Source organism: Oncorhynchus clarkii, chromosome 1 (assembly GCF_045791955.1).
Source record: "Oncorhynchus clarkii lewisi isolate Uvic-CL-2024 chromosome 1, UVic_Ocla_1.0, whole genome shotgun sequence".
In the NCBI taxonomy this organism is placed as follows: domain Eukaryota; kingdom Metazoa; phylum Chordata; class Actinopteri; order Salmoniformes; family Salmonidae; genus Oncorhynchus; species Oncorhynchus clarkii.
This window is the reverse complement of record NC_092147.1, coordinates 55327059-55351955: the sequence shown is the minus strand read 5'-3', so window position 1 is coordinate 55351955 and position 24897 is coordinate 55327059. Positions and strand designations below refer to the sequence as shown.

At 43.3% G+C, this 24897-nt stretch overlaps 2 protein-coding genes across 3 annotated transcripts in view; one reads left to right on the top strand and one right to left on the bottom strand.

Moving 5' to 3' along the window:
• LOC139409029 (cadherin-related 23) overlaps positions 1 to 19754 on the top strand; it is a 611517-nt gene extending 591763 nt beyond the window's left edge. Inside the window, exons 50-66 of the mRNA XM_071153685.1 lie at positions 3346 to 3465; positions 4605 to 4782; positions 4977 to 5188; positions 5412 to 5606; positions 6009 to 6122; positions 10317 to 10446; positions 10674 to 10937; positions 11120 to 11281; positions 11691 to 11947; positions 12089 to 12186; positions 12445 to 12645; positions 12923 to 12963; positions 14029 to 14089; positions 14339 to 14468; positions 15041 to 15160; positions 16888 to 16998; positions 17398 to 19754. Coding sequence (XP_071009786.1) covers positions 3346 to 3465; positions 4605 to 4782; positions 4977 to 5188; positions 5412 to 5606; positions 6009 to 6122; positions 10317 to 10446; positions 10674 to 10937; positions 11120 to 11281; positions 11691 to 11947; positions 12089 to 12186; positions 12445 to 12645; positions 12923 to 12963; positions 14029 to 14089; positions 14339 to 14468; positions 15041 to 15160; positions 16888 to 16998; positions 17398 to 17733 — 2730 coding nt within the window. The 3' untranslated portion in view covers positions 17734 to 19754. The remainder of the gene's footprint in view (positions 1 to 3345; positions 3466 to 4604; positions 4783 to 4976; positions 5189 to 5411; positions 5607 to 6008; positions 6123 to 10316; positions 10447 to 10673; positions 10938 to 11119; positions 11282 to 11690; positions 11948 to 12088; positions 12187 to 12444; positions 12646 to 12922; positions 12964 to 14028; positions 14090 to 14338; positions 14469 to 15040; positions 15161 to 16887; positions 16999 to 17397) is intronic.
• Positions 19755 to 20176: 422 nt separating this feature from the next.
• Positions 20177 to 24897, bottom strand: part of LOC139409036 (eukaryotic translation initiation factor 3, subunit 6 interacting protein) — a 10518-nt gene continuing 5797 nt past the window's right edge. The window contains exons 11-16 of one of the 2 annotated variants that reach the window (XR_011634355.1): positions 23714 to 23847; positions 23197 to 23370; positions 21098 to 21287; positions 20908 to 20988; positions 20562 to 20690; positions 20177 to 20470 (exon numbers count right to left, since the gene is read on the bottom strand). Coding sequence is in view for 1 of the 2 variants with exons in the window: in XM_071153698.1 (XP_071009799.1) it covers positions 20616 to 20690; positions 20908 to 20988; positions 21098 to 21287; positions 23197 to 23370; positions 23714 to 23847 (654 nt within the window). In the remaining variant the exon portion in view is untranslated. Of the gene's footprint in view, positions 20691 to 20907; positions 20989 to 21097; positions 21288 to 23196; positions 23371 to 23713; positions 23848 to 24897 lie in introns of both variants that reach the window. The other variant, XM_071153698.1, reaches the window with a different exon arrangement.

Here is a 24897-nt window from a genome sequence, read left to right as displayed (position 1 = left end):
ATCAAATTCAGTCAAATGTATTCATAAAGCCCTACCTACATCAGCTTATGTAAAGTGCTGTACAGAAACCCAGCCTAAAACTCCAAACAGCAAGCAATGCAGATGTAGAAGCACGGTGGCTAGGAAAAACTCCCTAGAAAGGCCGGAACCTAGGAAGAAACCTAGAGAGGAGCCAGGCTATGAGGGGTGGCCAGTCCTCTTCTGGCTGTGCCGGGTGGAGATTATAACTGAACATGGCCAAGATGTTCAAATGTTCATAGATGACCAGCAGGGTCAAATAATAATAATCACAGTAGTTGTAGAGGGTGCAACAGGTCAGCACCTCAGGAGTCAGTTGGCTTTTCATAGCCGGTCATTCAGGGTATCTCTACCGCACCTGCTGTCTCTAGAGAGTTGAAAACAGCAGGTCTGGGACAAGGTAGCATTTCCGGTGAACAGGTCAGGGTTCCATAGCCACAGGCAGAGCAGTTAAAACTGGAGCAGCAGCACGACCAGGTGGACTGGGGATAGCAAGGAGTCATCAGGCCAGGTAGTCCTGAGGCATGGTCCTAGGACTCAGGTCCTCCGAGATAAAGAGAGAGAGTGAAGATAGAGAAAGAGATAATTAGAGAGAGCATACTTAAATTCACACAGGACACTGGATAAGACAAGAGAAATACTCCACATATAACAGACTGACCCTAGCCCCCCAACACAAACTATTGCAGCATAAATATTGGAGGCTGAGACAGGAGGGGTCGAAAGACACTGTGGCCCCGTCCAACGATACCCACGGACAGGGCCATACAGGCAGGATATAACCCACCCACTTTGCCAAAGCACAGCTAGAGGGATATCTTCAACCACCAACTTACTATCCTGAGACAAGGCCGAGTGTAGCCCACGAAGATCTCCCCCATGGCACGAACCCGAGGGGACGGGATGATTTGGGATGGTTTGGGATGAGTTGAACCGCAGAGTGAAGGAAAAGCAGCCAACAAGTGCTCAGCATATGTGGGAACTCCTTCAAGACTTTTGGAAAAGCATTCCAGCTGAAGCTGGTTGAGATAATGCCAAATGTGTGGAAAGCTGACATCAAGGCAAAGGTTGGCTACTTTGAAGAATTTAAAATATAATTTGATTTGTTTAACACTTTTTTGGTTATTGCATGATTCCGTATGTGTTATTTCACAGTTTTTATGTCTTCACTATTATTCTACAATGCACAGTTGTGGCCAAAAGTTTTGAGAAGGACACAAATATACATTTTCACAAAGTCTGCTGCCTCAGTTTGTATGATGGCAATTTGCATATACTCCAGAATGTTATGAAGAGTGATCAGATGAATTGCAATTAATTACAAAGTCCCTCTTTGCCATGCAAATTAACTGAATCCCCAAAAACATTTCCACTGCATTTCAGCCCTGCCACAAAAGGACAAGCTGACATCATGTCAGTGATTCTCTCATTAACACAGGTGTGAATGTTCACGAGGACAAGGCTGGAGATCACTCTGTCATGCTGATTGAGTTTGAATAACAGACTGGAAGCTTCAAAAGTAGGGTGGTGCTTGGAATCATTGTTCTTTCTCTGTCAATCATGGTTACCTGCAAGGAAACACGTGCCGTCATCATTGCTTTGCACAAAAAGGGCTTCACAGGCAAGGATATTGCTGCCAGTAAGATTGCACCTAAATCAACCATTTATCGGGTCACCAAGAACTTCAAGGAGAGCGGTTCAATTGTTGTGAAGAAGGGCGCCCAAGAAAGTCCAGCAAGCGCCAGGACTGTCTCCTAAAGTTCATTCAGCTGTGGGATTGGGGCACCACCAGTACAGAGCTTGCTCAGGAATGGCAGCAGGCAGGTGCGAGTGCATCTGCACGCACAGTGAGGCAAAGACTTTTGGAGGATGGCCTGGTGTCAGGAAGATCAGCAAAGAAGCCACTTTTCTCCAGGAAAAACATCAGGAACAGACTGATATTCTGCAAAAGGTACAGGGATTGGACTGCTGAGGACTGGGGTAAAGTCATTTTCTCTGATGAATCCCCTTTCCAATTGTTTGGGGCATCCGGAAAAAGCTTGTCCGGAGAAGACAAGGTGATCGCTACCATCAGTCTTGTGTCATGCCAAAAGTAAAGCATCCTGAGACCATTCATGGGAAGGGCGCCCAAGAAGGGAGAAGTACAATTTTGCCTAAGAACACAGCCATGAATAAATAATGGTACAAACACATCCTCCGAGAGCAACTTCTCCCAACCATCCAGGAACAGTTTGGTGACGAACAATGCCTTTTCCAGCATGATGGAGCCCTAAGGGGCTCGGGGAGCAAAGCCTCGATATTTTTTGGGTCCATGGCCAGGAAACTCCCCAGACCTTAATCCCATTGAGAACTTGTGGTCATTCCTCAAGAGGTGGGTGGACAAACAAAACCCCACAAATTGACAAACTCCAAGCATTGATTATGCAAGAATGGGCTGCCATCAGTCAGAATGTGGCCCAGAAGTTCATTGACAGCATGCCAGGGCGGATTGCAGAGGTCTTGAAAAAGAAGGGTCAACACTGCAAATATTGACTCTTTGCATCAACTTCATGTAATTGTCAATAAAAGCCTTTGACACTTATGAAATGCTTGTAATTATACTTCAGTATTCCATAGTAACATCTGACAAGATTTCTAAAGACACTGAAGCAGCAAACTTTATTAATATTTGTGTCATTCTCAAAACTTTTGGCCACGACTGTAGAAAATATTTAAAAAATAAAGAAAAACCCTTGATTTAGTTGGTGTGTCCAAACTTTTGACTGGTACTGTACAGCCATGTTTGTCAATTGTACTGCAGAAATGGATCGAAAGTCACACAAAATAGAGGTTTTGGTGGCAGCTGCAGAGAAGCACTTGGAATTGCGAGGATTTACGGCAAAACAGCTTATGGAGGTGTTGAGTGGTAGTGTTATGTCCTATCAGACCATTAGTCTGGAGTAGGACTAGATAGGGTTAAAAAGTGGAATGGGGTGGTTTTTTTTTTTAGTGAGGGCTAATAGTTGGCAGGGCAATGTTCCTTTTCCTTTTTCCAAATTTTGTATTACCATATCAAATAATTGAATGTAGGTAGGCTGTGAATGGCACATCAGTACAGTAGGTGGCGGTGTATGCACCTAAACGTTGGATGCCAAAGAAGCTGAAGGAGTTCCTGCTCTGGCTGCATTCCAATACTGAACCAAACCCAAATATGGAAGTTCCTGCTGTGGATTAGATGTGTTGTCTGAAGCCTAAACTCTCTCCCCGAAACTGCCTAATAATTACACTTTATAATCATCTTTCTCCTCTTTCTCTTCCTCCTACTTTTCCTCCTCCTTCTCTTGTCAGGGTGACATCTACATTCTGTCTCCACTGGACAGAGAGACTAAAGACCACTACACCCTGACGGCCATAGCTAGGGACAATCCTGGGGGCAGCCCCAACAACCGACGGGAGAAATCTGTTCAGGTGGGATTCATACTGTAGTAGAACACAAGTAAACATAGTTGAATGCACTGACTGTAATCACTCTGGATAAGACTAAAATGTGAATGAAAATGTATGTTCAAAATACTCTGTGGCCAGTTTATTAGGGACAGCACCCCGTTCACAAAAATGGTTCACTCCTACAGACAGTGAGTCACGTGGCCGTGGCTTACTATATAAAGCAGGCAGACAGGCACAGGCAAACAGTTACTGTTTGATTGAACATTAGAATGGTCAAAACAAGTGACCTAAGCGACTTTGAATGAAGTATGATTGTCGGTGCCAGGCGCACCGGTTCCAGTACCTCAGAAACGTCCAGCCTCCTGTGCTTTTCCCACAAGACAGTGTCTAGGGTTCACCGAGAATGGTGCAACAAACAAAAAACGTCCAGTCAGTGGCCGTCCTGTGGGTGAAAACAACTCGTTGATGAGAGAGGTTGATGGAGAATGGCAATAATTGTGTGAGCTAACAGGCGGGCCACAAACAGGCAAATAATGTTGCAATAGAACAATGGTGTGCAGAACGATATCTCGTAATGCACAACTTGTCGGTTCTTGTCACGGCTGGGCTATTGTAGCAGACGACCACACTGGGGTCCACTCCTATCAGCTAAAAACAGAAAGTGGATCCAGTGGGCACATGATCAACAACACTGGATTTGAGGAGTGGAAAAGCAGCCTGGTCTGACGAATCCTGGTTCCTGTTGCGTCATGCTGATGGCAGATTCAGGTTTTGGCGTAAGCAACATGAGACCATGGACCCATCCTGCCTGTTGTCAATGGTACAGGATGGTGGCAGCGGTGGAAGAGTGTGGGGAATGTTTTCCTGGCACATGTTAAGTCCCTTGATACCAATTGAGCAACGTTTGTATGGCACACCTTGTATAATCCTTCCCCCAAAGAATTCAGAGTGTTTTGGAGGCAAAGGGGGTCCGACCCAGTACTAGGTGGGTGTACCTAATAAACTGTCTACTTTGTGTATATCTCTGCATTGGTAATATGTGTATTATGATTCCTATGGGGATTGAAACCATAACCTTGGTATTGCTAGCACCACACTCTTACCAACTGCGCCACACAGGGCCACATCATATTTTCCTGTCCCTGGTCTGTCTCTCTCAGGTCTTGGTGACCGTTCTGGATGTGAATGACTTCCGTCCACGGTTCTCAGATCAGGTCTTTGAGACCAGTGTGTTTGAGAACGAGCCCAGTGGGACATCTGTGATCACGCTGACTGCCAGTGACCTGGATGAGGGGGAGAACGGTCTGATGTACTACAGCCTGCAGGGCCCAGGGGCAGGTAGGAGCCACACAAACACACACACACATCATCATAGGTACTGTAAGAGGCTTTTGTTCCAGCCCAGTTTTAACACAACTGGTTTAACTTATTATGGTCTACATTGGCAATTGATTAGTTGAATCAGGTATGATAGGGCTGGGCTAAAACAAAAGCCTGTATCTCTCTCTCTCTTTCTCTCTATGGTATATCAGATGCCTTCTCTCTGGACGCTGACACAGGCCTGGTGCGTTCTCTCCGTCTGCTGCAGTCCTTTGAGTGCTTTAACCTGACGGTGGTGGCTACAGACCAGGGCAAACCACCCCTCTGGGGCACCGCCACCTTACACATCATCATCATAGATGTCAACGACAACAGGCCCATGTTCGTCAGGCCCACCAACGGCACCATCATGCACATCATGGAGGTGTGTGTATATGTTTGCTTGTGCATGTTGGTGGTACTACAGTATGGTGTTAGAAGTCCCTAGCAGTATAGTAAAAATGTAATAACAGATTATATATTTTTTTTTGCATGTATGAAGCTGTTGCTCAACTACACAGTGCTACTGTAAAAATCTCTGCAGTTGTAGTTATAGTGCATACAAACAGGATATCTCAAATCTCAATGATTTCTGCCCCCCCTTGTAGGAGCAGGCCCCAGGCCTGCTGGTGTATGAGGTGTTTGCGACAGATGGGGATGAGGGGGTGAATGGAGAGGTGCGCTATGCATTCCTCCAGACAGGCGCTAGGAACAGAGATTGGGAGAACTTCCACATTGACACTATTACAGGAGTTATCACCACCGCCGTCAAACTGGACCGAGAGAAGCAGGCCCTGCACAGCGTGAGTGGACTGACACAACACACGACCTAGGGCCCAATTCTAACCATACATATGCACTTGTAGCTGGTGACAACCTGAATCATACCTTGAGGTCAATGGAAAAAATGCAAAGTTTGCAAAGGCCTGGCAGATTTCTGGTTAAGATTCAGCCCAGACAGGAATGAACAAGCTGATATGCAACTGCAATGTATGTATGTATGTGTGTGTGTGTGTGTGTGTGTGTGTGTGTGTGTGTGTGTGTGTGTGTGTGTGTGTGTGTGTGTGTGTGTGTGTGTGTGTGTGTGTGTGTGTGTGTGCTCGCGTGCGCACGCTCATGCACATGTGTGCGTGTGTGTGTATGCATGCTTGTGTATGTATGCGTATTGTTTATGTCTGACTAACGGAAGGTGTCCTGTCCCTCAGCTGATTGTTGTGGCCTATGACCTAGGTCAGCCCGTGCCTTATGAGACAACCCAGCCCCTACAGGTGGCGCTGTTGGACATCGATGACAACGAGCCTGTCTTCTTCAAGCCCCCGGTGAGTGGAGGAGAGTTAGAGAGCTTGGCCATGTCTCATTCGAGGAAGATGTTCCCTCCACTCTCCCCTAATTCACATTCATCTTCCTGCAATGAAACATAGCCCTGGACTCCTCAGCTATAAATCAAACTCTGGGTTTATACCTTACCACTAAGTGATACTTTAAACGGAAGAATATTCTTTCTGTACCAAGCATGTTTGTGTGATCAAACCACCTTTTCAAATCTCTAGATATCTCTCCCGTCATATTTGTTTTTTATTTAGTATTTTGTGTACTGTGTTTGTATATTAGTCAATAACCTCATTTACACCCTGGTCCTTTGTCCTGATCTTGCCCACATTTTCATAAATATGTCTACACATGGTATTAAAATGTGTCTCATATTTGTCCACTGTGTCTGCATTGTGACCAGATTTTACGGAATTATGGTGATTTACAGTACCTTCAGAATATATTCACACCCCTTTACTTTTTCCACATTTTGTTGTGTTACAGCCTGAATTTAAAATTGATGAAATTGAGATTTGTTTTCACTGGCCTACACACAATACCCCATAATGTCAAAGTGGAATGACGTTTTTTGACATTTTTACAAATTAATTAAAAATGAAAAGCTGAAATGTCTTGAGTCAATAAGTATTCAAGCCCTTTGTTGTGGCAAACCTAAATAACTTCAGGAGTAAAAATGTGCTTAACAAGTTACATAAGTTGCATGGACTTACTCTGTGGCAAATAATAGTGTTTAACGTGATTTTTGAATGACTACCTCATCTCTTTACCCCACACATACAATTATCTGTAAGGTCCCTCAATCGAGCAGTGAATTTCAAAAACAGATTCAACCACAAAGACCAGGGAGGCACCTATTGGTACTGTAGATGGGTAAAAAAAAAAAGTGACATTGAATATCCCTTTGAATATGACGAAGTTATTCATTACAGTTTGGATGGTGTATCAATACACCCAGTCACTACAAAGATACAGGTGTCCTTCCTAACTCAGTTGCTGGAGAGGAAGTAAACCGCTCAGGGATTTCACCATGAGGCCGATGGTGACTTTAAAACAGTTACAGCGTTTAATGGTTGTGATATGAGAAAACAAACTGCAATGTTGTTGTGGAGTAACAATATTGTAGTTACTCCATAACACTAACCTAATTGACAGAGTGAAAAGAAGGAAGCCTATACAGAGCAAACATATTCCAAATATACAGAATAAACAGATTCCAAAACATGCATCCTGTGTGCAACAAAAAAAGTAATAGTGCAAAAATAATGTGTCAAAGCAATTCACTTTTTTCCTGAATACAAAGTGTTATGTTTTGGGCAAATCCAATACAACACATTACTGAGTACCATTCTCCATATTTTCAAGCATAGTGGTCATGTTATGGATAATCATTAAGGACAATCATTAATTGTAATCGTTAAGGACAGGGGAGTTTTTCAGGATAAAAAATGTACGGAACGAATTCAAGCACAGGTAAAATCCTAGAGGAAAAACAGGTTCAGTTTGCTTTCCACCAGACACTGGGAGATTTAATTCACCTTTCAGCAGCACAAAATTCTGAAACACAAGGCCAAATCTACACTGGGGTTGCTTACCAAGAAACCAGCAAATGTTCTTCAGTGGCCGAGATACAGTTTTGACTTCTGCTTGAAAAAACTATGGCAAGACCTGAAAATGGTTGTCTAGCAATGATCAACAACTAATTTCACTGAGCTTGAAGAATTTTCTGAAGAATAAAGGGCAAATGTTGGAAAGCAAACTGAATCAGTTTTTCCTCTAGGATTTTCCGTACATTCCGTAAGTTTTTATATTGAAAATCTCCCCTGTTCTTAACGATTACAAGCATACCCATAACATGATCACTATGCTTGAAAATATGGAGAGTGGTACTCCGTAATGTGTTGTATTGCCCCAAACATAACACTTTGTATGGAAAATTCTTAGAGACTTACCCAGAAAGACCCGAAGCTGTAATCGCAACAAAGGTGCTTCTACAAAGTATTGACTCAGGATTGTAAATACTTATGTAAATGAGATATTTCTATCTATTTAATCCATTTTGAATTCAGGCTGTAACACAACAACCTTGGAATAAGACAAGGGGGTATGAATACTTTCTGAAAGCACTATAAATGGTTTCACTGTCCAGATCCATCTACACTTGTAAGATATCATGACACAATGTGTGCCTGACTACCTCCGGAGGTGGTCAGGAAGATCTGGTCACAATCAGATCACAATGCGTCTTTTAATTGTTTACACCTGTCTGAAAATGTGGGCACAATCTGAATGTGGACAAGATCAGGACAAAGGATTCATGTTAGAACCAGGTGTCGTGTCTTTACTATCATTAACTGAAGACTGATAGTTTTTATCAAAGATTCTCTGTAATTAGTTATTACGCGATCAACTGATTAATCATGTAACTAATTAACTAGGAAGTCGGGGCACCAAGGAAAAATATTCAGATTACAAAGTTATCATTTCCTAAAATAACTTTTCAGATATTTTATCTGATCAATTAGTCTTCGAATTAATGAATTATTTTCTTTACCTCACGTTAGTCTCATTCCAAACATCGTAAATTGTTGGTTATCTGCACGAACCCAGTCTTCAGTATGAGTCATCCATACATCAATTGTGTTAAATCATTTATTTATTACTAACTAAGTAATTCACAGAAATGCATAAACAAACAAACAAACAAGGTAAATGTGGTTACATGAAATGATAGGAGAATGTGCCCTAGTGGGCTAAACCGGCATGGCAGCTTGTTAGACAAAAGGGTAAGTGGGGGTCGACTAAGAAGTCACTACAGAGTGATAATTATAACAATTGAAATGCTAATCCTTTGCACATGAACGCTCACTCATTCGGGAACAATTGCAATCAATATAATAATTTACGCTCAGTGTGTCATCTTGATCGCTGGTGAAAAGTTAATTTATTTTGTAGAATTGTCCGTCTCTCTCCCTTTCTCTCTCGGTTGTGGTTAGAGGGGATGGTTCAGAGTGACATTCGTTATAGAATGGTTGTTTCGGCGGTTGTCGTTCTTCGCGTTCAATGATACCGAATTCCTAGCTGCAGACTAGTAATTAATATCAAAGACTTGTTCTTATTCTGTCGGTATCGATAGTCTAAGAGTTTAACCACGTGGAATGGTTAAAATATTCACACTCAAAGGTCTACAACCTTTGTCCTCTGAATGGAGAAAAACATGGTCTGCAACCTTTAGCCGTCTCGTAATTGAGGTAAGCTGATAATTTCTCAAAGTTGGGTTTTATTCAGAATGGAAGAAAAGGGTCTGTCCCAGTAAGCCTGACCCTATAACTGGGCTCAGGGGTGGTTCTCTGATTTAGTTCAAATCAAAAGGGAATTGTATTTTTCTTCATTAAACAGTCCAAAATCATATTACACATTTATACAAACCGTATCATACTCACTCATTCATCTTATACAACAATTAGATGTAAACCTCATATCTGAGGCTATTATATAAACAGCGTTATGTCTCACTCCAAACGTCGTAAATTGTTGGTTATCTGCACGAACCCAGTCTTCACTATGAGTCATCCATACATCAATTCTGTTAAATGATTTATTTATTACTAACTAAGTAATTCACAGAAATGCATAAACAAACAAGGTGTGGTTTCATGTGGTTACATGAAATGATAGGAAAATGTGCCCTAGTGGGCTAAACTGGCATGGCGGCTTGTTAGACAAAAGGGGAAGTGGGGGTCGACTAAGAAGTCATGTGGCCACACCGTCTCCCATGAACTTCCCCAAGTTGTGACAAACGGACCAGTTTGTAGCTGGATTCTTCACCAATCTTTTATACTTTCTCCGGAACATGAAATTTGTTCGTACCTCAAGTTCTGTGAGGTAGAAGGATTTCCTTTGTTCTCCATGAAAATCTACTCTCTCTATACTGTGTGTCCATGAGGAGATTCTCAGGAATTTACGGCGTCTCTCTGACCACAGCAACCTAGTTGAAGGAGGAAAGGGGGAGGCAGGGAGAGGGGGATGGGCTTGCTATACCCAAAGAGGCCAACGTCATGACACAGGTATAAACGGGGCTATTGTGTTGGTTTCATATGTGTGACGATTTTGTCTTTACGTCTGGCTCATGTATCTGTGTGCGTGTGTGTGCATGCATGCCTGTCTGTCTGGTTCGCTCTCAGCGAGGCAGCCTACCGTACCAGACTCTGTCTGTGGCAGAGCACTCTACTCCAGGGACAGTAGTGGGTAATGTGAAAGGAGCTGTGGACGCAGACGAAGGCTCAAACGCTGTAGTCTACTACTTCATAGCAGGTCTGTGGAGAGGACAACACAACACTACAGACACACACACACACACACAGGCACAGAAGCACACCAACACACACACACACAAACACACTGATTCATCCATACCGGACCATATAGAAATATCAGTCCATTATTACTAATACTGAATAATGAAATACCTTTTTGGCTTCTGCCTGTTGCTGTCCCTTCTATGAATGAATGTAACACTGATTTCCACCCCTGCCCTTTAGGGGGAGATAGTGAGGGGAACTTTGGCCTGAACCCAGGGGGCATACTGAAGGTGAAGAAGGATCTGGATCGTGAGGACATCTCAGTATACTCCATCATCGTCAAGGCCTCCAGCCACAGGAATTGGGTCCCACCCAGGGATCAGAGGTCAGCCCGGGGTAGATCCCTTGACCCCAGCCAAGACCCCACCCTGCAGGAGATCAGAATCTACCTGGAGGACATCAACGACCAGCCACCGCGCTTCACCAAGCTGGAGTACACTGCAGGTACTGTACATAAAACTGGGGTGGGGGTTTGTGTTTCTATGTGCATGTGTGTGAATTGATAATGTTGTGCTGCTCTCACTAACCAGTTCTCTCTCTCTCTCTCTCTCTCTCTCTCTCTCTCTCTCTCTCTCTCTCTCTCTCTCTCTCTGTCCCCCCCTTCCCCTCTCTCTCTCTCCTTTTAGGTGTGGCAGCTGATGCCAAGGTGGGCTCAGATCTGATCCGGGTACAGGCCATAGACAACGACATAGGGAACAACAGCCTGGTGTTGTACCATGTCCTGTCCATTCGCTACATTAAACTCCAGTCCAATGACTCTGAGGACATAGGAAATGTCTTCATCATAGGTCAGCCACTGCCTACTGCCTAGCATGACTATTATCTGTGTTTGTGTAGTATCCCTTGTTAATCATTGATAACCAATGTTGGGATCAATTCCATTTCAATTAAAAATTGAGGCAATTCATTGAATTGAAATAGAATTGCCAACTACTATTACTCATTGATAACTAAGGTTGGGATCAATTCCATTTCAATTAAGGTGAACATATTGACAGAAATTAAATTAGCCCTAACCATGTTGATAAATCTTTCTCCCTTCAAAGTCTCCTTACCAGTCCTTTATAACAACAGTTGGGATCAATTTAATATAAATTCAGATAATGAATTTACGACTGTAAATTGACTGAATTGAAAAGGAATGGGCCTCAACCCGATTGATAACTGAATCACAATGGAATTGTCCCTGAACCTTAGGAGAGACAGATGGGATCATCCGCACCTTTGACCTGTTCACGGCCTACGACCCGGGCTACTTCATGGTGGAGGTATTGGCACGGGACCTGGCGGGCCACAGTGACATCACCATGGTGGACATCTACATCCTGCGGGACAACCAGCGGGTGAAGATCGTCATCAACGAGATACCAGAGCGGGTTCAACAGTTCCAGCAGGAGTTTATCAGCCTGCTATCCAACATCACCAGAGCCATAGTCAACACGGACGATATGCAGGTAGGTGGGGTTGGGGGATGTGGAGGATGTGTGTGTCTCTGTGCAGGTGTGTGTGTGCATGCATGCTAGTGTATGAAATTACATATGAAATGTGTGTGCCCACTATCCCCCTTTGTCATCTCCTCCTCTGTTTCTGCTCAGTTCCACGTGGACAAGAAAGGCAGAGTGAATTTTGCCCAGACAGACGTGCTCATACATGTGGTTAACAAGCAGACCAACCGCATCCTGGACGTGGAAAAGTCAGTTGCTGCCTGGCAGTATAATTTATTATCATGTTATTACCTATAGAAATGTAATTGCTAGAACGGACATTCCCCATATTTAGTGTAGCCATGAATTTTCCGGTCAAATTGCAGTGGTCTGAGGGGGCTTTGTCCCTTCTAGTAATTATATTTCTATGTCATTACATTGTTACTACACTAAAATCATGCTGCATAAGTCTACTCCTCTCTATGCTAAGCCCATTGTCTCTCCTTCCCTGGTCTTGTGATTGACAGGGTGATTCAGATGATTGATGAGAACAAGGACCAGCTGAGGAACCTGTTCAGGAATTACAACATCCTGGACGTCCAGCCTGCCATCAGCAGGAGAGCACCTGATGACCTCACAACGCTACAGATGGCCATCATTATCCTAGCTGTGTTGCTCTTCTTGGCAGCCATGTTGTTCATCTTTACGAACTGGTACTATCGCACAGTGTAAGATTTGTAATTGTCAAACATATTATACCAATCCACTTTAACTTCTACAATCCAATAATCATACTCATACTAAACCACTCCATTTTACAATATGCTCTTATGTATCAAAGTATTGATTGTTCTTTCAGTTCATCTCAATTGTCAATTACTTTTTATTTCAATGGAATTTGTAATGGTGTTACTTCACACTGGCTATGATAGGAGACACTACTTTGACTTGGCTATGTAAACATGTTAATCATCTCACCTGTTTGTGTGTTGTTCTGTGCTACAGACACAAGAGGAAGCTGAAAGCCATTGTAGCAGGATCCACAGGTGAGTGAGTGAGTGAGTGAGTGAGTGAGTGAGTGAGTGAGTGAGAAATTGAGACTGCATGCAGAATTGTGCAAAAATATCCTCTGTGTACAACGTAGAACACCAAATAATGCATGCAGAGCAGAATTAGGCCAATATCCACTAATTATCCAGAAAAGAGTCATTAAATTCTACAACCACCTAAAAGGAAGTGATTCCCAAACCTTCCATAACAAAGCCATCACCTATAGAGAGATGAACCTGGAGAAGAGTCCCCTAAGCAAGCTGGTCCTGGGGCTCTGTTCACAAACACACCCCACAGAGCCCCAGGACAGCAGCACAATTAGACCCAAGCAAATCATGAGAAAACAAAAAGATAATTACTTGACACATAGGAAATAATTAATTAAACAGAGAGTACACAGTGACAGAATACCTGACCACTGTGACTGACCCAAACTTAAGGAAAGCTTTGACTATGTACAGACTCAGTAGCCTTGCTATTGAGAAAGGCCGCCGTAGGGAGACATGGCTCTCAAGAGAAGACAGGCTATGTGCACACTGCCCACAAAATGAGGTGGAAACTGAGCTGCACTTCCTAACCTCCTGCCCAATGTATGACCATATTACAGACACATATTTCCCTCAGATTACACAGATCCACAAAGAATTCGAAAACAAACCCAATTTTGATAAACTCCCATATCACAGCAGCAAGATTTGTGACCTGTTGCCACAATAAAAGGGCAACCAGTGAAGAACAAACGCCATTGTAAATACAACCAATATTTATGCTCATTTATTTTCCCTTGTGTACTTTAACCATTTGTACATTGTTACAACACTGTATATATACACTTCTGTATGTGTAATGTTAACTGTTTATTTCACTTTTGTATATTACCTTACCTCACTTGCTTTGGCAATGTTAACACATGTTTCCCATGCCAATAAAGCCCCTTGAATTGAGAGAGAGAGAGAGAGAGAGAGAGAGAGAGAGAGTGAGAGTGAGAGTGAGTGAGTGAGTGAGTGAGTGAGCGAGCGAGTGAGTGAGTTAGTTAGTTAGTTCACCTGTCTGTTTTTCAGGAAACCAAGGTCTAATGGACATCCTGGATATGCCCAACACCAATATATACTCATTTGAGGGGTGAGACAATCCATATTACAGTGTGAATTTTATTTTAGAAATCCTTAAAATATTTAAAAACCTACTTTGTTGCACTTCCCTTATTTCATTGATATGTCTGTGGCGGCTTATTCCTTTTGCAAGCTCACAGATGCATGTTGTACTGATCTTAAATGTCTGACAGTTGTGTATACATTATCTAATTAGACTGGTGAAGTGTTAGCTGTGTGTGGTTAAGACTGTTGCTAAGCCTGTGTTGTTGACACTCAGGGCCAACCCTGTTTGGCTGGACCCGTTTTGTCGGAACCTGGAGCTCGCTGCCCAGGCAGATAATGAAGAAGACCTGCCAGTGAACCTCAGTGAGATCACTGACCTGTGGAACAGCCCTGCTCGGACTCACGTGAGTACAGCTATCTACATATGTTCATCTATTTCTATGAGTACAGCCATTTATGTTTATATTAATTTATCCAACTTTATGAATTTCTATGAGTACAGCGAGTTATCTTTGTTAATAAGTACTGTGTCCAACCATGGGGCTTGTGAATATCCACTATACGGCACACAGAACACCACACTACACAGGATTGTGCTACAGTATTGTGCTACTAACACCATAGGGAAGATGAAACCACCATCTGTCTCAGGTTTACATGAGCTCCAATTAGTCATCATGTCTCTGCCCTCCAAGTGATCCACAGGCCGGGATTCAATCAAAGGCACATTGTTGACAAGCGCACTGCACTTTACTTTTAAAGGTAATTTATGCTTGAGCCGACTGCTGCATTTACCGTGAATGCGATCTCCGCAAACATCATGGAAATTGCCGCATTTTCGACAGTGCAGTACGCATTTCATTGAATACCGACCAAAGTCAGCTCTGGATCTTTTTGTCTCTCCTATCCCCAGTGATGTTCGAAGACAGGCGTTAGTCTTTAACTGAAGTGTGTGTGTTTGCATTACACCCTGCAGGGAACGTTTGGCCGCGAGCCCCAGGCCAAGCCTGAGGATGACCGCTACCTGAGGGCAGCCATCCAGGAGTACGACAATGTCGCCAAGCTGGGCCAGATCATGAGGGAGGGGCCCATTAAGGTGAGGAACACACACACACGTGTCCTCTCTGGTGGCAGAGTCCACATACAGTGGGGCAAAAAAGTATTTAGTCAGCCACCAATTGTGCAAGTTCTCCCACTTAAAAAGATGAGAGAGGCCTGTAATTTTCATCATAGGTACACTTCAACTATGACAGACAAAATGAGAGAAAAAAATGCAGAAAATCACATTGTAGGATTTTTTATTTTTTTATTTGCAAATTATGGTGGAAAATAAGTATTTGGTCACCTACAAACAAGCAAGATTTCTGGCTCTCACAGACCTGTAACTTCTTCTTTAAGAGGCTCCTCTGTCCTCCACTCGTTACCTGTATTAATGGCACCTGTTTGAACTTGTTATCAGTATAAAAGACAACCACAACCTCAAACAGTCACACTCCAAACTCCATTATGGCCAAGACCAAAGAGCTGTCAAAGGACTCCAGAAACAAAATTGTAGACCTGCACCAGGCTGGGAAGTCTGAATCTGCAATAGGTAAGCAGCTTGGTTTGAAGAAATCAACTGTGGGAGCAATTATTAGGAAATGGAAGACATACAAGACCACTGATAATCTCCCTCGATCTGGGGCTCCACGAAAGATCTCACCCCGTGGGGTCAAAATGATCACAAGAACGGTGAGCAAAAATCCCAGAACCACACTGCTAGTGAATGACCAAAGTAACAAAGCCTACCATCAGTAACACACTATGCTGCCAGGGACTCAAATCATGCAGTGCCAGACGTGTCCCCCTGCTTAAGCCAGTAGATGTCCAGGCCCGTCTGAAGTTTGCTAGAGAGCATTTGGATGATAAAGAAGAAGATTGGGAGAATGTCATATGGTCAGATGAAACCAAAATAGAACTTTTTGGTAAAAACTCAACTCGTTGCGTCCAAAGAACACCATACCTATGCTACTGTGAAGCATGGGGGTGGAAACATCATGCTTTGGGGCTGTTTTTCTGCAAAGGGACCAGGACGACTGATCCGTGTAAAGGAAAGAATGAATGGGGCCATGTATCGTGAGATTTTGAGTGAAAACCTCCTTCCATTAGCAAGGGCATTGAAGATGAAACTGGCTGGGTCTTTCAGCATGACAATGATCCCAAACACACCGCCCGGGCAACGAAGGAGTGGCTTCGTAGGAAGCATTTCAAGGTCCTGGAGTGGCCTAGCTAGTCTCCAGATCTCAACCCCATAGAAAATATTTGGAGGGAGTTGAAAGTCCGTGTTGACCAGCAACAGCCCCAAAACATCACTGCTCTAGAGGAGATCTGCAAGGAGGAATGGGCCAAAATACCAGCAACAGTGTGTGAAAACCTTGTGAAGACTTACAGAAAACATTTGACCTCTGTCATTGCCAACAAAGGGTATATAACAAAGTATTGAGATAAACTTTTGTTATTGACCAAATACTTATTTTCCACCATAATTTGCAAATAAATTAATAAAAAATCCTACAATGTGATTTTCTGCATTTTTTTTTCTAATTTTGTCTGTCATAGTTGAAGTGTACCTATGATGAAAATTACAGGCCTCTCTCAACTTTTTAAGTGGGAGAACTTGCACAATTGGTGGCTGACTAAATACTTTTTTGCCCCACTGTATTCCTGTTGGGGACTAATATTAAAACATTGTTTTTTAGGTTCTGTGCAGCTATCCAAAACATATTGGGATGGGTAAATGTGATTTTGATTGACTGTGACTGACCTTAACCGCTGTTCTATCAGGGCTCACTGCTCAATGGGGTTTTGGACAACTACCTGAGGCTCAAAAAGCTATTTGCAGCCAGACTGGTCACCAAGTCGACCAGCCAATGCGACCAATCGTCAGTCACAGAGGTGGAATGTGAGAAAAAGCAGGTCCAATCCTGCTGCTGTGTGCTGTCCTGTTCCTCGCCACTGTAGGGCGTGCTCCCACTACTGTTTCCTCTACTGGCGCGTCCCCATCTCACTGCTTGTCACTCTGTTTGCATGACTTCTGTAGGCCACTGCCTGCCCACTTTACTGCTCGATAGGATGTTGCAACTCACTGCTAGTGTTAACTACCTGCTGTTTTTCTCCTCAGAATTCCTTTCAGGCAAATTTCTGACTCTTGCACTCCTTTTCACAATATTGCATCTGAATGTTAACGGTATTTACTTTTGATGAGACAATTGGTGCTAACTGCTTTTGTAAATTTTTCTCCTATCCCCTAATCCATTCCTATCCTCCATGCCTGTCCCTTCATTCCTCTTCCAGCTGATCCAGAGTGACCTGGATGATGACGAGGATGACCGTGTGGGCATGGGTGACAGCTGGGGCACGCTGCGCTTCAGACACAAGCTCCCCGTTGAGATGAGGGGGCCCGACGGCGTCCACAGCAGCACGGGTACACTCCTAACCTCTGACCTCAACAGCCTGCCCGAGGACGACCAGCGGGCCCTGGCAGGCTCCACAGAGGCACTGAACATCATTGATGGCGGGTTGTACGCCGAGCGCAACACCCGTACCGAGTCAGCCAAGTCCACACCGCTGCACCGTAACAAGGATACTGACATGCTGACCGAGAGCCCGCTGGAGATCACAGAGTTATGACTAGCCGAGGCCTCGCTGGTCTGAGAAGAGACACGACTGAGTGGAGTGTCCTACTGCTGTCCCCCTGCCTTCTCCCCTATCCTCTCCTCAAAAACTGAGGGTCAGACTGACCACTGTGACCAGGATACAGCCAGGGGAGATTGGGGAAAGCGGGTAGAGGGCCAGGGGTTGGAGGAGGTGGAGTGTGTGCAGTCTGGGAACTTAAAATGTCAGTGAAGATCTTCATGAGCCATGGATGGCGTGTGTGAGGGATCCCTTCAAAGATGGATATTCTTTTGGTTTAATGTCTGATTGTGGACCAGATGCAAAGACTTAGGGGCTCCTGAGTGGCACAGTGGTCTAAGGCACTGCATCTCAGTGCTAGAGGCTTCACTACAGACATCCTGGTTTGAATCCAGGCTGTATCACAACCAGCCGTGATTGGGAGTCCCATAGGGCGGTGCACAATTGGCCCAGCGTCGTCCAGGTTTGCGCCGGAGTAGACCGTCATTGTAAATGAGAATTTGAACTTAACTGACTTGCCTAGTTAAATAAAGGTAAAATTAAAAATTACGTGTCAAGTGAAGACCTGGAACATAGAATAGCAGACCAAATTGAAAGACTACTAAGATTAAACATGGTGAAAAAGAATACACTATGGCCAGCTTGTCTGGGACATCTCTTGCAGGACACCATTTGGTCTCCTACAGTCATTCTAAGATGGAGGCCAATACTGCCTTTATAAGGGGAGACCTGTCCAATAACAGCCTACTGTCAGACAGAAGTACAGTGTCCTTCTGGAGTTACGTCCTAGGTTGCACACACTCTCACAAAAAAAAGCCACAGACCAGCGAACGGCCATCAAATGGACTGTCAAAAATAGTTAACATGACATAGAAATGTATTTTTTTTATTTACTGTAAAAGAGGTAAGAGATTAGCACTTATTGGGTGAGGAAGGGAAGAGGGGATACATAAGGACATTCATTGAATTGAAAGGACTTGAGGTCTGAATATGGGGACTGCAGTGCCCTTCTGTTCTGTCTCCAAATGAATGGGTTGTCTTGGGTATCCTGAATTTGGAGACCTAACTAGACACCAACAGACATAGGTCTCCATCATGATATTTGACTACAGAAGGACTTGTTTAATGATGTCATCATTGAGGAGCACAGACGAAGAGGAGGCTTTGTCTGGATATTAGCACAAGAGACATTAATAAATAAACCCACTCTGCGATGGTGGCCAAGTAGCCTGGTTAAACCAGACTGAACGCTGAGCTCACCACTGTAACATCTGTTTTGCGTGCCAGGCTAGTGGCCCAGCAGAGCAGCTCTAGGACTGGATGAACCAATAATAAAAGAGAACACTCACTGTTACTCAAAGAGTACACTGATAGACAGAGCCACAGCGAGTGCATCAATACAGTTCCTCGCTTCAAGTTACATGGGCAATAAAAATATTAATTGGGACTGAGTAAGAGTGGAACAATGCCTCAGTATGGAACTGGAAGCCTTATGTTCAGGCAAAATTCAATCCATAGCACTGAAGATCTGCGGTATAACAAGATTGAGCCGATATATGCAGTGTTTACCGTGAATGCAGTCTCTGAGAACTTGGATTGCCAGAAGGGGTAAGGGTGGGAGTATATATATATGAAAAAGAGGGTATGCTGCCCCACAAAAAAACCTTGATATTGCCACCAGAGTGAGTTCATAGTCAAAATGAGCAGGATTTGCTCTATTGTAAAGCAAAAAAATATATAATAAAAAATGACCCATAGAAAAAATATTTTAGAAGAAAAAAATGCTCTTACCAAAATGGGTAGACAAAATGGATGTTTGAAATATGTGTACTACATTGTACTTGAGACATTTGTTGGGTTTCCTTTTGAATAGCAACCGTTTCCCGACCTGAGTGTTATGCATGATATATTTTTATATTCCCATTTTGAACATTTTCATTTGTCATTGTCACCCAGCCCTGAGTTACGTGTTGAGAAATGTTGTTGTGGATGATCTGTGATAAAAAAATAAATATGCAACTGCCTCCGTCCCCGGGTCAGTGGGTTGATAGGAGTGTGTAGCCAATTCCGCTCACTATTGGAGCACTGAGGAGGAGCTGGTAACTAGTTATACTGTAAAACTACACACTATGCTGATCATGTGTCTACCTGACAGTTGCCTGGATACCCAGACTCCTTGCTCCGGCCAAACACTACACCACACCCACAGACATTAGTTTCTTCTCCACAAGTGTGGATCTGAGTACCTCCCTTCACCGAATGCGAACACATTCATGGGCATCCGATTTGTCCAGAAACCAATAGGTTGGACCAGAGCCAGAACACGTGGGTAAAGCGGCAGTTTGAAAATGTGTAATTTGCTTTGATCCTGATTGGTTTGTTTTGTACAAGGCCCCTCGTCACCACACACAACTTCAATGATGGCACTCTCAGACCAAAGTATGTAGCGCGAACGACAGAACGGTAGAATAATTTAGTATCTGGAAATACATGAAGGCTGACAATTTCAATACACAGCTCATGATATTGGATGACATTTTATAGTTGACATTTGTTATACATTATCTAATCTCAGTAGTTCACCTAATAACATAAAAAACTCAAGTTCTGTAACTTTTACGATAAAGAGTAATATATATGTTGGACATTGGAAGCTAAATGTTGCCATCTAGTGGTTCTGATTTATCATCAACTACTGTCCTATTCGTAAAAGGTACTAAAATCACAGTACAACCTGTTCATTAATAAAAATGACCACGATGACTACATGTGCACCTGAACAAAACACCAGCAGGACACCACTTCATCTTTTGTTTTCAAATTACATAGAAAAAGCATTCTTGGTGGATCCAGGTAGGCCACACACTCATAGTTCCGACTCATGTGGCCCGGGTGGTTGTGGTGGCAGTGGTGCTGGCTCCACTCATAGCCATCTTCTTCAGCGTTCTGTTCAACTGCATGGCGAATAACACACAGAAGCAGAAACGTATCTTAAGTTAAACCAAATCCAATAGCATGAAGGAGATTAACTTTTCTATTCTCTGATAGGGAAGGTTTATTTAAAAAAAAAAAAAATACAGAAGCAAATGTCTGCAAAGTAACAGGAAAACAAGGACTGCTGCTACATGGAAATACAGCCCTAAAGTCATTTGAAAATGTAGCATTTCTCACCTCCTCAAACTTGTGGATCTGTCTGATGAAGAAGTCTCCATAGCGGCGGGCCACCTTGGTGTCTGCGATGTGGATCATGTCCTGCAGGCACATAACAGACAGGAAATACAGGTTAGTTCAATAGTTACTTCATTAAACATTCTCTAAAATGACGTGAGTAAGCTCTGTCTCAAACACACAGTGCACACACCTTGTCGATGTAGAAGTCGACCTCTGAGGCGGACTGAAACTCTCCGTCCAAGGCAGAGATGCCACTGGTCCATACCAGGTTCTTCATCTTGTGTTTGAAGACCAGCAGCTGGATGCGGAATTCCTGCTCCGTCATGTCCAGGAAGCCTGCCAGCTTGGCCACAGGCATGGTGGTGTAGAGCTTCAGGAAACTGGACAGGAGAGAGATGGAGCAGGGAGAGTTTAGAGGGAGGGAACCAAGGAAGCATGTTAGAGAGCAATGCTAGAGAGCTGGGTCGTGTTCAGTAGGGAGAAATGTTTAGAAACGTCGTGAAACAAGGAGGTGCTGAACTTGAATTTCCAATACAAATTCCCTTTGAGGACATTAAAGCTAATCTTATTTTATCTGTCCAATAAGACACACATTTTCGATTTTCTACAGTGTACCCAACTGAAGTCAACCCTAATCAACATCATGGCCCCTAACAGAGATACAGTGCCTTGCGAAAGTATTCGGCCCCCTTGAACTTTGCGACCTTTTCAGGCTTCAAACATAAAGATATAAAACTATTTTTTTGTGAAGAATCAACAACAAGTGGGACACAATCATGAAGTGGAACGACATTTATTGGATATTTCAAACTTTTTTAACAAATCAAAAACTGAAAAATTGGCCGTGCAAAATTATTCAGCCCCTTTACTTTCAGTGGCGCAAACTCTCTCCAGAAGTTCAGTGAGGATCTCTGAATGATCCAATGTTGACCCAAATGACTAATGATGATAAATACAATCCACCTGTGTGTAATCAAGTCTCCGTATAAATGCACCTGCACTGTGATAGTCTCAGAGGTCCGTTAAAAGCGCAGAGAGCATCATGAAGAACAAGGAACACACCAGGCAGGTCCGAGATACTGTTGTGAAGAAGTTTAAAGCCAGATTTGGATACAAAAAGATATCCAAAGCTTTAAACATCCCAAGGAGCACTGTGCAAGCGATAATATTGAAATGGAAGGAGTATCAGACCACTGCAAATCTACCAAGACCTGGCCGTCCCTCTAAACTTTCAGCTCATACAAGGAGAAGACTGATCAGAGATGCAGCCATGATCACTCTGGATGAACTGCAGAGATCTACAGCTGAGGTGGGAGACTCTGTCCATAGGACAACAATCAGTTGTATATTGCACAAATCTGGCCTTTATGGAAGAGTGGCAAGAAGAAAGCCATTTCTTAAAGATATCCATAAAAAGTGTCGTTTAAAGTTTGCCACAAGCCACCTGGGAGACACACCAAACATGTGGAAGAAGATGCTCTGGTCAGATGAAACCAAAATGTAACTTTTTGGCAACAATGCAAAACGTTATGTTTGGCGTAAAAGCAACACAGCTCATCACCCTGAACACACCATGCCCACTGTCAAACATGGTGGTGGCAGCATCATGGTTTGGGCCTGCTTTTCTTCAGCAGGGACAGGGAAGATGGTTAAAATTGATGGGAAGATGGATGGAGCCAAATACAGGACCATTCTGGAAGAAAACCTGATGGAGTCTGCAAAAGACCTGAGACTGGGACGGAGATTTGTATTCCAACAAGACAATGATCCAAAACATAAAGCAAAATCTACAATGGAATGGTTCAAAAATAAACATATCCAGGTGTTAGAATGGCCAAGTCAAAGTCCAGACCTGAATCCAATCGAGAATCTGTGGAAAGAACTGAAAACTGCTGTTCACAAATGCTCTCCATCCAACCTCACTGAGCTCGAGCTGTTTTGCAAGGAGGAATGGGAAAAAATGTCAGTCTCTCGATGTGCAAAACTGATAGAGACATACCCCAAGCGACTTACAGCTGTAATCGCAGCAAAAGGTGGTGCTACAAAGTATTAACTTAAGGGGGCTGAATAATTTTGCACGCCCAATTTTTCAGTTTTTGATTTGTTAAAAAAGTTTGAAATATCCAATAAATTGTTGTTGATTCTTCACAAAAAAATACAGTTTTATATCTTTATGTTTGAAGCCTGAAATGTGGCAAAAGGTCGCAAAGTTCAAGGGGGCCGAATACTTTCGCAAGGCACTGTATGAGTGTAGCAGCGCATCCGACTCTCACAAAGATAGTGCATTACCTGCGGATGGTGGAGAGCTGGGCCTGTTGCTGCACCTCTTCGGCAAACACCTTGAGCTGCTGCTGGAAGGGCTCCTTGTGGTAGTTAGGATGCACGTTGTCGTAGTTGGGCACCACCGGGGACAGGAACTTGGGACAGGCAAAGCTGAAGAGCTCCTCAAACACCTGCAGGTCTCTGGGGGGAGGCACAGTCATGTCAGTCAGGTCTCAAACACCAACTATGGCCAAATTCAAACCCTAGACCCTTACAGGAGTAAGCAATATTGTAATAGCTCTACCTTGCCCTCTGATAAGCATGGTGGAAGATTCACCAAATTGCTTAGACCTGTGGTTCCCAACTTTTCTTTTAACCGTGGCACACCCATGGCTGTAAAAAGTTTTGCCGCACACCTGAGAGTTCCTCAAGGCACACTAGTGCACAACGTTTAGGAACCACTGACTTAGACCAATCAAATCCTGTCAGATCTCCACGTGTTGACTTGGGATTGGGCCTATGACTGTCTTTCTCTCTCGCTCACCCCTTCTGCATGCGAAGCATCTTGTCTCCGTACTTCTCCCTGAGCTGGGTGTGGATGCTCTCGTCGATGCGCATGGGGTACATGGTCAGGGCGATGGCCAGCAGCCCGTGCATCTGCTCGTTCTGCTTGTTGATCTGGAGGAGCAGGAAGAAGTGACTCAACCGATCACCAGGGTCGTTCGTGATCATTTTAAAACTTCCATTATGTGCCCTTATGAACATGACCCAGCTCTAAGCGGGAGATGTCAATCAGTAATCAAGCTATCATAGTTATTGCAGGTTAGGCCCACTGACCAATGTTCCCCCAAATTTAGGGAGGCACTAAGCAAATGTAAACTCTTGTGAGGGGAAACTTGAACTTTGTGAGCATTCTGTGCAACTTCCTGCATGCGTTTAGACCGTATCCACTTCAGGTTGCAGTTTTAGACAGTGGCCAAGTAAGCTACTGAGGCTATTTGAGCTCATTAGGCCTATCAGAGTGACGTACCAGTAAAAGCAATGGATCAAATGCATCCCATAAAATGTTCATATTAAAATATATATTGATTTCTGTGAGTCTACAGCAGCCTATGGTGTTCGATGTAGGCCTATTACAGGGTTTTTTCTGGATAAAAAAAAAGGGGCTTAGGTGGTGGGCATTGCAGGGGGCGCGGACGGCCCATCGGCGTGCCTGAATTTCAGCAAACATTTTACAGACTCCCTATGTTGGCAGTGTAGAGAAATTATTGCATTTTAGTAAATTTCCTGCAATTCTATGCATTTTACAATGGCTAATTCTGTTAAATTTTGCTCAAACATAAAATCTATACTGCTAAATGTATTGTTTTTGGAATGTTCAATTCCCCCTGACTATCTAGAATGCCATTAGAGTGCAAAGTTGTTATCAAGGAAAAGGGTGACTATTTGAAGAATCTCAAATATAAAATATATAGATGTTTTACACTTTTTTGCTTACTACATGATTCCATGTGTTATTTAATAGTTTTGATGTCTTCACTATTATTCTACAATGTAGTAAATAGTAAAAATAAAGAAAAACCCTTAAATGAGTAGATGCGTCAACATGACTGGTACTGTATATCCATTATTACCATTTCTACATAATTTATATATAGTTTTAGTCATTTTCAGTTTACAATGAAAACATAATACAAAATGTTACTGTTTGGACCATTTAAATTAGTA